We start from the raw sequence: 15,289 nt of genomic DNA on the forward strand, positions 1-15,289 counted from the left end.
AGAGATCTGAAGTTTTAGAAATATTAAAGGTGCATGAGGTTTTTGTTGTCTTTGGTTGTTAATGGAGCTTAATTGGACCTGCGTCACATGTGTATCATCGTATAATTGAATATAGTTGGAGAAAGTCATTAAGAAGGATATATGGACATTATGGTCTCTTTGTGAGTTGCCTTGATGTCGTGGGGTTTGCAAATTGGTTTAGGCATGGTCATTAGATTTAGTAGTAGAAAGAAGTAAATCTTTGTGAGTTCATTTTTTCTTAACTTAAAACTTCACGTTTGCTTAAAAATTAAGATGTGCACATGCTGCATGTTGCAATGACATCAGATGAAATTGACATGTTATCTTTTTCAGTGGCAAACCCACCTGACAAGTCAAAAGATGACAGCAGTGTGGGGTCATCAACAGCTGCTGCCACAGCAGCAGCAACAGCAACAGCCAGGAATGGGCAGCTTTCACGTAAGTCACTGTTGCTATCTCCTTTCTCACAGGGGACACAAGTGGCACATTGGCCTAAGGCGCCATGGGTTGCATAGTGTGGTGCGCTATCTGCAACCATGAATTCAGATCCTAGGTTTGGCTAGATTATAACCTTCGGTTTGTCCGTACCATATGTGTGTGGTAAAAGTGTTCTGTTTTTGTCTCATTAAGCTGTCATGCAATGTGGTATTGAAATATACTGTTCACCTCACACATGTTTTCCATCATCTAAATATCAACCAGCAAAGATCCAACACTTGAAGACATCTGACTGAGTCAATACATGCATGGTGTCCATAATTAGGACGTATTCTGCAGAAATGCCATCCAATTGATTTAAACTTGAGTGTTACCAAATTACCTCAGCTTGTAATTGCAAGCTCCTCGCTACGATTATAAATCAAGTTTATTGCAAACGCCATCTGGTTAAGTCTCTTGACGTCACACTTGAGTTTGCGTAAATCAACCCAGAGTAGGAGATATTGTGATGTAGGGCACCAGGAGGTAAGAATATGATCCATATGCGTAGATTGTACGTCATTTTGGGCTCATTCATTGCGGGCATATCGGTCATATTCATAAATTTATGTATCTTTACAACAGACGGTTCCAAAGGGTTAATTAAGTGACACCATGTCCCCATCAACGGCCAAGTCAATTTCTGCTTGTCATTTTGGTATATTTATACATGAATCTGTCGTGATCGTGATGTCATTTTTAGTTGTTTCTTCATGAATAACATAAAGAAAATTCTTACAGTGTGAATTTCAATTGCCCTCCAAGTCTTAAATAATGTCATTCATTTTTGGTAATTTTGTTTAAATCAAAAGATGGTCTTTGAGCTACGTAGAAAATCAGCATTTGTGTTGTGGCCAAGTGGTTAAAGTGTCTTGTCTCAAATACCATGTTTTAATCCCCTCAATGGTACCATTAGCATGACTTTGATGCATTTTGGACTATGTAACCTCAACTGAAGATTTTTATGGATTTCTCGTCAAATATGCAGAAGGTGTGGTCAGAGGCCATACAGTTAGAGAACAAAATATTAAATATACAGTTCAAATCTCACTGAACAGGACAGTAGTTTGTAAATGCTTATTGATGTTGGTTGATTTAAATGTATTTTATTTACAGACTTTTAGATGTTGTACTAGTCCTGTAGACTTCACTGGTTTCCTTCATGATAATATGACTGACCTCATTGTATTTTCTCAAATGATGATTTTAGTTTAACATTAAAAGAAATATTATGATTTTTGGTTTGCCCCCAGGTTTGCCCTTATAACATGCTGGGATGGGATTTCACCAAAGTGGTAAATGTCCACAATCTGCATCACTGCATGCTTTCCTCCCACATCAAGCTGACATATCGTGATATAGCCTAAGTGAAATACTGTTCAAAGTGGCCAGACTCACTCACTCACTTACTAAAGGGATTGTTGGTGGACTGTTTGTATTGTGTGTTTCAGGAACGGGATCTCTCACAGTGTTACGGAGAACCAACTCCCGGAAGACGGGGAGTAGCAGCAGCAGGGCTTCCAGTATCAGCATCGACAGTGTGGAGTCCTATGCCTCCATCGATGTTGGTGTGGATAAACTCCCAGGAGTTGATGCTCCCGAAGCCTCCCATGCGTGTTCAGTTAGGTAGGAGACAGAACTCTGCTACATTCCCTTCAACAGCTCTCTACAGTTATGTAAAGTTCGGTCCCTTGTCAAGGTTACCCTGGATATGAATTACTGTCATGGATCTCCAAATCTGCTAAAAAATATACATTGGGATGATATAATTGAAATAATTAGATAATTATTTTAAATATTTTCTTAATTTTCATATTTTAGATGGAGAGTTACTGATTACTCAGATACTATATCATTCTATACATTTTGGACATAGCAAAGACCAAGATGATAATTTTGTTTTCTTCATGATGTTTAAGGGCTTACAATAATGGCCATTGGTTTGTTACACATGGTACCTGATTGTGCAAAGTTACCCATGGCTGTTGCGCCTACTGGCCCCATCTGGGTTGTCATGTGGCTACGATATTGCTGTTGCTCCTACAGGCCCCGTCTGGGTTGTCATGTGGCTACGATATTGCTGTTGCTCCTACTGGCCCCCATCTGGGTTGTCATGTGGCTACCATATTGTTGTTGCTCCTACTGGCCCCATCTGGGTTGTCATGTGGCTATGATATTGCTGTTGCTCCTACTGGCCCCGTCTGGGTTGTCATGTGGCTACGATATTGCTGTTGCTCCTACTGGCCCCATCTGGGTTGTCATGTGGCTACGATATTGCTGTTGCTCCTACTGGCCCCATCTGGGTTGTCATGTGGCTACGATATTGCTGACTGGCACACAGTATGAGTTGTGTCCAGGTGACACTTGCGCAAAGCAATCGCTGAGCTACTTAAGTCAATTTCTTTGTGTCGACGCAAGCCCTTGGTAGCTTGTTGTAAAATTACCCTTCTTAGAAGTAGTTTCTCATGCCCTACTCGCTCTTAATAATGGTTTAGTTTTTTTTGCCCAGTTATGAAACAACCTTTCAAAGTCAAAAATTTCTTTTTGTGCACCAGATTCCAACTTCTCTTTATACGTCTCTTCATACATCGCTTCATCTTTTGAGCCGAGGGGTACATAAGGATCAATATCATGTTATTGATTTGAATCTTAATGAAAATGAAATAATTCAAAAATAAAATGCTCACTCCCTTCCAAGTCAGTTTATAAAGTCATGCTAAAAAAACATTCTTTATCTCATACAGTGATGGAGTGGATCAATGCTCAGAATATCAACCACTGGATTGTTTGTTTGTTGTGCAAATATCTCTTTGAGAAGTTAATTGACAATTTCAGTGTGAGTGAATATTTTGATGCATCAACATTTTTTTCAAATTTTTATTCCTTGCCATTGTTGGGTGATTGTTTGCTGATATTTGAATGTTATTTGAAGTATAATTGTTATGATAATTATCATTATTCTTGTTTACATCAGATTACGGCAACTTGTGCGGAGGTTAGAAAAAGATGATTTATCCAAAGAAGATTTAAAGAATAACTTGGAATATGCAGCATCAGTGTTAGAATCCGTGTACATAGATGAGACAAGGTGAGAAATGTTTACATTATTGCAATACATTACGCAATTTGTGTATATTTCATTCCTATTGCATGGGAAATGTAAGTAAACATTTCCAGTTAGCATAGATTGTTGTGTAACTTTTCATTTCAGAGTTTCAATTTTAGAATGTTGCAATAAGAAAATATAACATTTGGAAAATGACCCCAAAAAAATTATATTAGAAAGGAATGAAAATCAAACACAGTATTTTTAAAAGACTGATATCAATGCAACTAATTTCCAGCTTCAATCCATGTTCAATTGATGTAATATTATTTATCTTTATTATTATCTTTTTGTCTTGAAATCTTCAATAGTCTTGGTTTGATTTAACATTGCTTTCCCTTTTTCTGCCACCTTACATATGAATCAAACCAGCTGTTGTTAGAAAAACAAAAGGAATTATATAGTCACTTTGAAGAAAATATTAAGATAAATACTTATGAAGACCTTTGATCATAACAACCCATTATATTGAGATTAGGCTGTTGTTATGGCAACAACACAATGTCATCATGAATTATTGTGTGCTGTCATCACACCTTTTGATGATGTCATCAATGTGCACAAGTATAAGAGAGACTTCCTGTTTTGATCATGAGTCAAATGGTTATCAGGGGGCACGGGTGGCCCAGTCGTCTAAGGCGCAGCGATTCGCTGTGCAGAGTTGCGTCCCCTGGACACGCCAGAAACCTATGATTGTGGGTTCGAATCCCGGTTTGCCCAGATTATGTTTCTAGGTTTGTCAGCACCATACCCGTGCTTGTGGGTTTCACCGAAGTAGTAAATGTCTGAGACCTGCATCACTTCGGGCTTTCCTCCCACATTAAGCTGACACGCCGTGATATAACTGTAATAGTGTTAAAAGCGGCGTTAAACCCAACTCACTCACTCACTCAAATGGGTATCTCTGAATAAGTTGAAATGTAGGCAAAATAACATCATTCAGAATAATTATAGTTGAACAAGACCTGTTACTACATATGCACCTGATCATGGGAACCCCAATATCTTGCACCCCAGTGCTGAAAAAAGAAAAAAGAGATAAAGGAGAAGAATAAGGGAAATAGGTTGTTCCAGGGTATGGTCCACTGGTACCATGGAGACATGTATAAACATGCTCTTTTTAGTAACAATCTTATATTCGTCATTTGGCAATTGTGTGTTCAGGCGATGCAGCCTCTATTCAACTCAGTAACTACCCTCCTTTTCCCAGTGTTCCAACATAATCATGAAAGCCAAAGAGTCCTTGTCATGGGATCAAAACCCATGGACTCCAGACACACCCTCCCTCAGTCACTGGTAAATATTATTGAATTAATGGATACATAACAGAAATCCTCATGGAACCCTGGACTCCCCTCTGTATGTAGATCTGCATTCCTAAATGTCCTTTCAAGAACAAATAAAACCCAACGTTTGATCAGTTGTCTACCAATAGCTCTTTTGGAATCCTGTTATTATGGTCGTATGTAATTTTACCTAGTTAGACTCGATGTCTGTGCCAAAAGCTTTTGAGTGTTCTGGTCGAAACTTCAATCTTGTCATCATTTTCAATAACTCTTTCTCATTGTATTTGGACTAGTGGCAACTGATCTTGCTAGACTGAATAAATATTTACTAGTCTCAGTCTTCAGACTAGTGGCTAAAGTGGAAGACCAGGCTTCACAGTCTGCTGTCAACATTGTGTGTAGGGCTTGATGTTTGAATCTGTGCCATGTATGATATTGAGGCCTTGTTTCTATACACTTAGGGTAAACGTGATACGATCTGAGTTTGAATCAGGTTCTTCAGACAACTCTTTAACTGTGTCCTGGGACTTGATATGACTTCCATTTGAAACAAGTCTATATTCGCACGACTGATATGCTATTTGCAAAGTCCATTCTTATGATCCAGCTGATATGGTTTATTTAACCCTCACTCAAACACTGATCACCCCCTCTAATGCTAGAGCAACATTTAGTTTCTTTTGTCATTGTGAAACAGTTTGCTTAAAAAATGTGTCTTTTGGCTCAGAGAGGTCAAACAAAAAATGTTGTTTCAAAACAGTAAAATACACTAAAATATGTCTAATTTCAAACTGACCTTTAGCTACAAATGTTAAATTATTGATTTATAGCAATGTCTTGTACCATCACTGTACCGTACAGTATCACAGTATCATTTCGGCACCGGCACCGGTGCTCCAGTTCACTTAGTCTGGTGCTGCTTCTCCCCTATCATTAGGATTTTTTTCTTTTCATGATTTCAGCTTTTACATTTTATTACTGACATATTAATTTCTTTGAAAAGCAAATCAAGAATTCAAGATCTAGAAAATTGAGGTAACTGCTCCATGTGATAGTTTCTCCATCCCAAAATGAGAAGATTAGCTAAAGCTAAATGAGTCCCCACAAATAGTTCACATTATCGTACCAAGAGGATCATTTGGTTAGAGATATGGCCAAAAGTTCAACGTCTTTCAGCAATCTTTTGAAAAAAGCTTTTAGAAATCAAAGTAACGTTCTGAAAGACACATGCTTTTAAAGGTCACAGACTCTATTTTTGGAGATATTTAGTGACTGTTTATGAGTCTGAACAAATGAAATTAGAAATATCTTGAAGAATATTCACCCACCTAGAAGGTATAATCAAGGATGTTGAACAGAGTGCCAAACAAGCTATGTGCTCTTTTGAGTATGACTAAAGCTCTTGCGGTATTTTAGATTTTGTCGATCGCATGAGATTGAGCCAATCTAATTAATTTGCGTCCTTTATCGAATGTTCGAGGCTCAACTACTGACCAGTGGTATCTGCTTTCGGCTCCAAACCTAATAACGGCCGTGCGATAGGAACAGCAAAGGGGTCGTGTCCCCTTCTCCGAATATTCTCATTAATGTGTGCAAGAATTTCCATGGCATGAGAGCATTCATAGATTCAGTGTATGTTGCATTCAAATGGACATCATGTAATTAATGGTGGCAGAAATCTCGCTCAACTTGGACTCCCAAGAGCCTCTGCACATGTTTGTCATAATTGAATGGCTTTATCGAACTGTTGGACAGGTTTTCCATCATTCACCCAACAACATTAGTGGAATAGGGATGGGGGTTGATGTATCAGATGCACCACAAGATCAAGTGGGACAATCATCTAGCTAAGCATAGTGTATGTGCAATATGTGGTTACTGCACACAACATTCGGATCTCAGCAGGATTTTTGTTTGAAAAATAGTTTACATTTCAAATATCAAGGAAATTTATTTGATGTTAAGAAAATTACATATATTTGATGTTAATGTATGAATAATATTTTTTGTATTAAAAAATGCAAAATTATAATTAAATTTGTCATACTTATGCATAAAATGATTTCTATTGAACAACCTGTCACCTAAATTGTTTTACCAATGATTCATGATCAAAAGTCTGGAATTACAATACAACTGATAGTAAGAATTTTTAAGGTTATGGCATATCAAATAAATCATGAATTATTTTCAATTTTATCTGCCTTTGCTAAAACGTTTGAGTTTTCTTGCCTGAACTTCATTGTTGTGTTATTATATTGCAGACTTTTTTTTATATTAATTCCTTAGACCTCATTTCATTCAGATATAACAGTTTGAAATAATTTAATTAAAGAAATAATACTTTCTGGTTTCCTTTGTCCACAAAATATGATCTGAGTTTCTGGTAAATATGTTCTTGCCTACTGATAAAAAAGAAGGCTTTCTAATATTGTGTTCTCTCTAGAAGATTGTATTAGTTACCTAAACATAACGGTGCCCAACAGAAATACAACTGAAGTCATGTAAGGCATGACCATTATAAGATTCTGGCCATCGAGCCAGATTATATCAGACATCCCACTTATAGCCATGAAGATAACAAATACGCATTAGTTTCCACCCTTGACAAACTCATCGATCTCGATTCTGTTGATTTTCCATTCCTCACGGTCGTGTGTCCAAACATATCCATAGTTTAGTTAGGGAAAAGGTGAGGTCTTAATATCCTGTGATTTGCTGAAATGATCTGGAAGTGTGTATTCTAATTTCCTGAATCATGTGGACTCACGATTTGTCCATCCAAACAAATGACCATGCTGTGCTTATATCCAGAAGTCATGCTACAAACGGACCATTGTGAGCATTGCACAGTAGAATCAGATACTGGTATGTTGGGGTGAGAATTAGGTGCAGGAATATTTGGACTGGGATGTTCTGGTCGATGTTGAAAATGAACAAGGAGCAAACACAATATTAATGTTATTCTAATTTTCAAATTTTGTTTTACCTTAGGGCAGCATGCAACTTAAATTTGTATTTTACATGTATCTTGATCCTTTTAGAAATTTTAGTTGTAGAAAACAAAATTGGTTGCTACTGAGCAGTGTTTGAAACTAAGCAAGGTGTCTATGTCATAACCCCAGTGTTAAACACTGAAGATTTAGGGGGTCCCTAGATTCATATACCATAGAAGAATTCAAACACTGATGGGCAAATGGTTGAAGTTTAGCTAAGACTAGTAAAAATGACAATAAATTTCTAAACCTGCATAGTTTACTCATGTCAAGAATCAATCACAGATCTTTGGCAGTAGATTGAGCACAGGTGGCCCATATGTCTAAGGCACGGAGTATAGAATCCTTTTTGTGGTTTTGAATCTCAAACGCCCCTGATAATGTTTCTTGGTTTGTCAGCACCATAGCCATGCTCATGGGTTTCACCAAAGTGTAAAACGTCTAAGACCTGCATCACTTCTTCACTGTTTGCTGACATGCGATAGTAAAACTCAGTGTTGATCATATGGCATGATGGTCAAAGGGTCCCTAATGATTAAAGTTAAAGATATAGGGGCTCCTGTGATTCCAATACCATAGGACAAGGCCTCCAGGACACCAGGAGCCCCCTTCATTTGAACACTAACTGAAATATTGTTCAAAGGTTTGGCTGAACTTACTGTCTCACTCTTTGGTGGTCTCTGGGAACATAACATCAACCCACTTTACTGATGAATATTGATTCTGAACTGTGACATTGCCTTTGATGTGTAGGCAAGATAATCACCTTTGTGTGACTGTTGTATGTTTTATTGCTGATCATGCTTATGATTCAAAAGCTGTTGATAGGCAAATCTGGAGATGGACATTTCTGATATTGACTAGATAAATATGATCATAACTACCCTCAGATTATACAAAAGATGACATGAAAGACAACATATCGGTGACTGGGTTGCGTGATAAGCAAATGTTTTACATAGAACCAGCTGATTCAGAATAACATGATTATTGATATTCACCATAATCTAACATCTGGCATTGTGAGGATGGCTTCGTCTAGTTCAAAAGTGACATCCTCAGATTAAAATAGACAGTGCTTGACTTCAGGAATACCAATATCTTGTCAAGTGCCGACAGATCACTATTTCAAATCTTCCTTTGAGAAATAGGTGACATCTTACTTCCTGGATGTGTCTGGAGCAGGGTTGCATTATATACTAATGTCATTGGGATATTTTTGTTCACTTATCAAGTCCGTAGTATTAGTCTTGATTGCAACATACATGTATCTATTTCAAATTATGGGACCAGTTAAGAACAATGGTTTTAATTATCTTTTATGTAAATTCTGCTAATTTTTGGGGGGATATTCCTTAATTGTAAACTTGATTAAAAAGGAGTATTTTCAGTGTTGCAAAGTATTAACCACGTAGTGGATCAAGAGCTTTCTCTGCTGTGTTAATTCTAGTTCTTTCACTCTACAAGTTTGGAATGTCCTGATTGCAGTAATTGTTGTCATTTGGGGATTGTTATTGAATGAACTATTGGATTGTTATATCCCTGTATTGTGGCATATAATAGGAAATTAATTAATTCAGGACATCAGTTTCATGTCATTTCCACATGACCGACCATCCACAAACTCACATTAGTTGGCTGTGAAGAGTTTCATATAGTTTTTAAATGGTTTATTGCATGCTATTGATGAGGAAGCTTATAGCAGTCAGTCATTAGATTGACCCTTTTATAATGCAAAGAATAGCCTTTGTATTTTCTGATCAATTGTAGAACCTGCAAGCATTGTGTTGTGATAAGCAATAAGGAGTGCTAAGAACAGCGGACTAATGAGGATTGAATTGGGTGTGGTCACAATGTTTGCTCTTGCTGAATTTTCGTCAATGAGCCATGACAGCATCGATAGTTGTCATGTTGTCAACCATCGGTTTGCCTGGCGTAGAAATGATTAAGTTGCCATGATATAGCTCGAATATTGCTGACTGTGGTGTAAGGGACTGATGTTCTGGTTCAAGGGCTCTGTGCGTGCGTGCGTGCATGTTTTGCGTGCGTGCTTTGTTTAAATAATTTGTTGAAGAAAATACTGGGAAAAAAAATAGTTTGACATGAAATAAAAATTGCTGGAATAAAACATTGTTATGAAAATAAACAAAAATGTTTTGGCTCCTCTTCCTACCACCCTATTTGTGTCCAGTTTGATAGTTAATGGCTGTTGTGTTTCAATTATTTCAAGGATAAGAATTCCTCTTATTGGTGTGTTTTGACATGTGTCACCACTGTAATGAAATATGAATATATATGAGGTGAATAATTACTTGATTTGATTTATCGCAGACCCGAGACCTTGGAGAGGTATGTTATGACCGCACGTAGAACTGCACTTAGCCTGCGCTGTTAGAATCTACTGTTCACCAACCTTGAAACATCAGAGATTTTTTGACATACCAAGTTGTGAAATTGAATTTGGTAGCTCCTATTTTAATGATTATCCACAAAAATATTGTGATACAACTTTAGATGTGTGTCATAAATCAGTTATTGATGTTAGAATATTTGTTGATAATTGAACTTCAGGAAAAAGTAACCTGATGCTCCTTCATTGAGACAATGATAAAGCAGTTATGGTTAAAGTTGTTGAATTTTATAAGGTTATCCTTTTTAGGAAATTGAAAATAAATCATGCCCCTGCATTAACTAATGTTGTTGCTTTGATCAAACTCAGAAAATGTTATTTTGTTTGATTTAGCAAAAAGGTGTTTTATTACGATTCTTTTTTTAAAACATAATACATTTGCACATATCAAGTGCTAAAATACATATAGAAAGTAGATTTCATTGCAAAGATGTGTCATATTTTGTATTATACAAGGTTTTTCTTTTAATAAAACAGTATACTGATTCTTCTCTGATGTTTCACTGTTACTAGGGTTTGTTATTAGCATGGTTTTGATATTTTGGTTGTAGATTTGTATATTTTTCATCATGCAAGTGTGACATCATTGTTGTCATATGAGAAACAAAGTCACCTTTACACCCACAACAAACATATGTGTGTCTGAAGCCTGGCAAGGATCTGTTTGATTTTTGTCCAATCTAAAAAAAAAGAAACAAAGTCTGTTCTTTTTATTCATCCCATGTTTTCATCCCTGTTTGAAGAACCAATCTTTGATGTATGTTTTTCACCCTTGTGTATGTGTCAGTCCATGTCACCATGATTGATATGCAATTAACATCGTCAATTTCATGCCAATTTCACCATTAACAGCATTAACATAATTCCATTGTCCATGTCACCACATTCTAGTGTGATTAGATATCATATTTTGAGATTTGTGATGGTTCTAGACCAGTGTTTGCTGCATGTGTAGAGAGATGTTGTGAGGGAGAGTTGTTGAATAAAATTTAGTGTTTGAATATATATATATATATATATATAGCTGATATCTCCATGCTGCACTTTGGTGATTCTGCACCTATTGAAAGATTTGATTGATGAGATTTTAGTTTTCAATATTATACTGTTCATGAAGGGGAGTAAAATTGACACAATTACTTGAAACACACACCCTTGTGTTAAATCATATTGTACACTGGGTTAAACGTATATATCAGTCTGTGCTGTCAACTACTACCAATCTGTCACTTGACATCTTTTTTGTAGACCTTAGTGTTAATATATGGACTTTATTAGCAAATCTTTCTAGATTGGAAGATATTTTACTGGTCTGTCTTGGGACAAGTGGCTTAAGTCACAGACTCCTCAGTCTTTCAGTATGAACAAATTACAAGCAAAAAAGAAATTGAATTGGGAAGGATGTTTCATTTACTTGAAGACTTTTTGCTTTCCTATGACCACTTTTTATGGCACATGAAAAACTTGCCACACTGTCAAATTTCATAACCATTCTATTCCAAAAAGTAAAGTCCCTGGATCTGAAGTCTTAAACCACATAGTCTGAAAATAAATAGGATAAAAACAAACACTTAGCTGCAAGTTGACAGGTTCAATGAGTGTAAGTTGTTAACATGGCAAAGGTCAGTTTTGAGAGTTTTAAAGAGAATCCTGGATGTAACTTCTCACATTTAAAGTTCTGTGGTATTTAGCTATCAGTGCTATCATCCCATTCTGCCAACTAATCACACAAACCAGACCTTGTTAGACTTAATTAATGAATCACTGATTATATATTTAGAAGACATAATGTCTAATTTAGCTGGGTTTTTTTTTGTTGAAATGGAATTTTTAAGTGGGTGTATATTGCCTCCTATGTGTTAGCAATATACACTTCCTATGTGTTAGTCATTCTCTAACTGCTGTGAGGATTTAACCCATAACCCACACAACAGTGTGGCTACAATAACAATTTGTTATTCAGTCATGAAGTAGAATGACTGGCCTGAAGTCTGTGTCAAGTAAAGTTTCATGAGGACTAGTTGAATCTCCTGGTGGTAGACTTCTTCTCAGAAAGAGTTACTTCAGTTTAAAACTACCATTTGGAACAGGACTTTCCATGGCATTGGTAAGGACGGTCATAGTCCTGAATCTGTATTTCCTGATGGCATCACAGATGTGTTGTTAAATATGCCCAATAATCTTGTTTTAGTTATGTTTTGACTTTCTAAAAAAGTTCTGATATCTTTTTGTAATGGAATTATCTCCAAGAAAAAACCTAGTGTATATTTGTAAGATTGTTGAATTTAAAAATAAATATTTATTCACAACATTTATTGTACATAATACAGAGATTAACTGATATGTTAAATGGCTTTGATAGATGTTTTTCAGTAGATTCATAACTGATAAGGTCATGATTTGAAAGCAACAACAGTGTGAGAAACACTTGATTGGATAGTTTATATTGTGGTCAAGTGAGTATTTGTTGTTGGCTCTTTTGGTTTGATATAAGATACGGTACCCTATCCCACTGGCCCAGGCCCTGTTTCCACAAGCCCTTTAGTCACAGCAATGTTCCATCACACTACAGTCACCCCCAGCCACCTTGAAGCTATTTAGGATTTTAACTGTAAGATATTTTAAGTTTAGTTAACCTTTCATTTACAGATACAAGCAGTTTCTTATTATTTTCATGTTTTTCTTACTAATCCTATTTTTACAGCTGCTTAATAACAACATACATACCAATTCAACCAGTGAAACTGCAAATTGAGGGAAAAGAAACAAAAACATTAAGAGTTATGTCCCTTCAAAATGGTGTCTGTTTCTGTGCCATTGATATGAATGGAAGTGCAAATCATGTGTTTCTCATTTTTGTCTTTGACCTAGTGTCTGGTATACAGGCAATAATCCCTGTGTGTTTGTGATGGGTTAGTAGGGGCAAAGTGAAAACAGGGAGTTAGTTGGCCATCTGGTTACCATGGTGATAATTGTCTCCACCATATGTTCACAACCTTCATGGTACTATAAACAATGCTATGCATCAAACTACATGAAAGTTTCTGCTTGCACTTGATGCAGGAAATCAACATGGAAATATCATATTTGATGCATGTTTTTAACAAGAAATCCTATGTATCTTGTTAAAAACATATGCATAGCTGTATTTTAAGTTCTTCATTCTGTGGTGATTTTTCTATTCACAGCGAAAAACAACCAGCCACAGTTCGGTAATTTGAAAATATATTTAACACATTTTGCAAAAGAACTAATACCACTTTTGTTTGTTACAACCACAGTTCTATTGCAGGGATACATCTATCTCCAACACTTCTCTCCAAATTGTTGAACTGATGCTGTCAAACTGTACTTCAAATGTTCAAATCTTAGTTCTCTCATATTATTCCGTGACAAATTTAATTCAAATTCTGTCATGTTAAGTTATTATATTTTAAGAAAATATAAAAATATTCATGTATTGTAATGAAAATACATTTTAAAACAAAAAATTTAATTGCATCTTTCTGAAATTGGAACGGATCATCTTGGGAGGCCCACTACAGGGCCAGTTCACCATAAAATGACATCTGTTGAAATGTTGAACAGTTTGTGTGTCAGTTAAAAGAAAAATTGGGGAGCAGAGCAAGGTCTTGTTGCTTTTGAAAAGTGATCTTTGACAGTACACCTGTTTAGTCGGATTTAAGTGGTCTGTGGAATTGATAGCATCAGTAATTATAATCTATGGCAAAGAGTATTTTTTTAAGACCTCATTTCCATTTTTGCGAGGACAGAGAAATGATTAGCGGGGATTTGCAAATAAGATGGACAGAGGCAGCTTGCAACCCTCAAAATATATAGTACACTAAATATCCAACATTGCCTGTGTTGTCACAGTTGGGATGTCCTGTGAGATAGCTGTATCCCCTCCATAGCTCAACTGCAACACTATAGCTTGTATGCAATGTACTACTGACTTATATATACATCAGCTATTGTGACTGACACTCATACATTTCTGTTTTGACAGCTAGTATATGCTTTTTTCATAACCAGAGCTTGAATTTGAAACTCATATAACTTTAACTTTTAACAACACTTTGATTGGCTTTATTTGTATATGTGGTAACTCACTGGTACAATTAGATGATGCCAGTTATCATTGAACACAAGGGGAATGGTGTAATTGTTAAAGTGGGGGGAATCTAGGGCTGATCAGTACCAATTGTTTGAATGAGGTAACTGAGTGGGTATTGAGTGATTGCAATGGCTTGCAAGTGTGGTGAGTACAGGTTGGCTTCCCATCCTGGAAGACCAGATATTATGACCTGGTTAATTTAGTAGATTGGTGGTCAAACAACTAGGCCTCTCTTCTTTTAATTTCTTGGTCACAGTTTAAAAAAGAAGGGTAGGATCATTTGTCAACACAAATCAAACTTGATACCTCAAAAACTAATTTCTTTCAGTTGATCTTTAAACAAATTGGTTGGATGCTGTAAAGAACACATGAAGTGCCTTTTAGGAATGACATAGTTACTTCCCTTCCTACACTGATCTGCTTTGCAGGTTGTTTTCATTACTGAAATTAATTAACAGACTGGAAGGAGGAGGCTGGAAGACAAAAGACTTTTCTTAAAATTTTGATTTTGGGTTGTAGATTTGTGAACCAAGTAATTAAAAAGAAGTCTCTGGTTTGTTTGTTCCTGATCCACTGAGTAGGGGGTCATGGGTGGCCCAGTCATATAAGGCGCCGCAATTTGCTGTGCAGAGTCGCGTCCCTTGTGCACGCCAGAAACCCTTGGTTGTGGGTTCGAATCCCAGTTCGCTCTGATTATGTTTCTAGGTTTGTCAGCACCATACCCGTGCTCGTGGGTGGTAAACATCTGAGACCTGCATCACTTCGGGCGTTCCTCCCACATTAAGCTGACACGCCATCATATAACTGGAATACTGCTAAAAGCGGTATTAAACCCAACTCACTCTTTCACTCACTCCACTGATTAAAATGATTATA

The 15,289-nt window shown here is 36.5% G+C and overlaps 1 protein-coding gene across 13 annotated transcripts in view; it reads left to right on the plus strand.

The window, feature by feature from the left end:
- Positions 1-15,289, plus strand: part of LOC124152156 (calcium/calmodulin-dependent 3',5'-cyclic nucleotide phosphodiesterase 1A-like) — a 406,387-nt gene that overhangs the window by 362,506 nt on the left and 28,592 nt on the right. For 8 of the 13 annotated variants that reach the window (XM_048382479.1, XM_048382473.1, XM_048382478.1 and 5 more), the window contains 5 exons: positions 355-459; positions 1,950-2,124; positions 3,473-3,586; positions 10,218-10,235; positions 13,485-13,508. In XM_048382479.1, the coding sequence (XP_048238436.1) occupies positions 355-459; positions 1,950-2,124; positions 3,473-3,586; positions 10,218-10,235; positions 13,485-13,508 (436 nt within the window). The remainder of the gene's footprint in view (positions 1-354; positions 460-1,949; positions 2,125-3,472; positions 3,587-10,217; positions 10,236-13,484; positions 13,509-15,289) is intronic. The other 5 variants (XM_048382474.1, XM_048382480.1, XM_048382475.1 and 2 more) reach the window with 3 other exon arrangements.

Source organism: Haliotis rufescens, unplaced genomic scaffold (assembly GCF_023055435.1).
Source record: "Haliotis rufescens isolate VD_foot unplaced genomic scaffold, xgHalRufe1.0.p SCAF_4, whole genome shotgun sequence".
Lineage (NCBI taxonomy): Eukaryota > Metazoa > Mollusca > Gastropoda > Lepetellida > Haliotidae > Haliotis > Haliotis rufescens.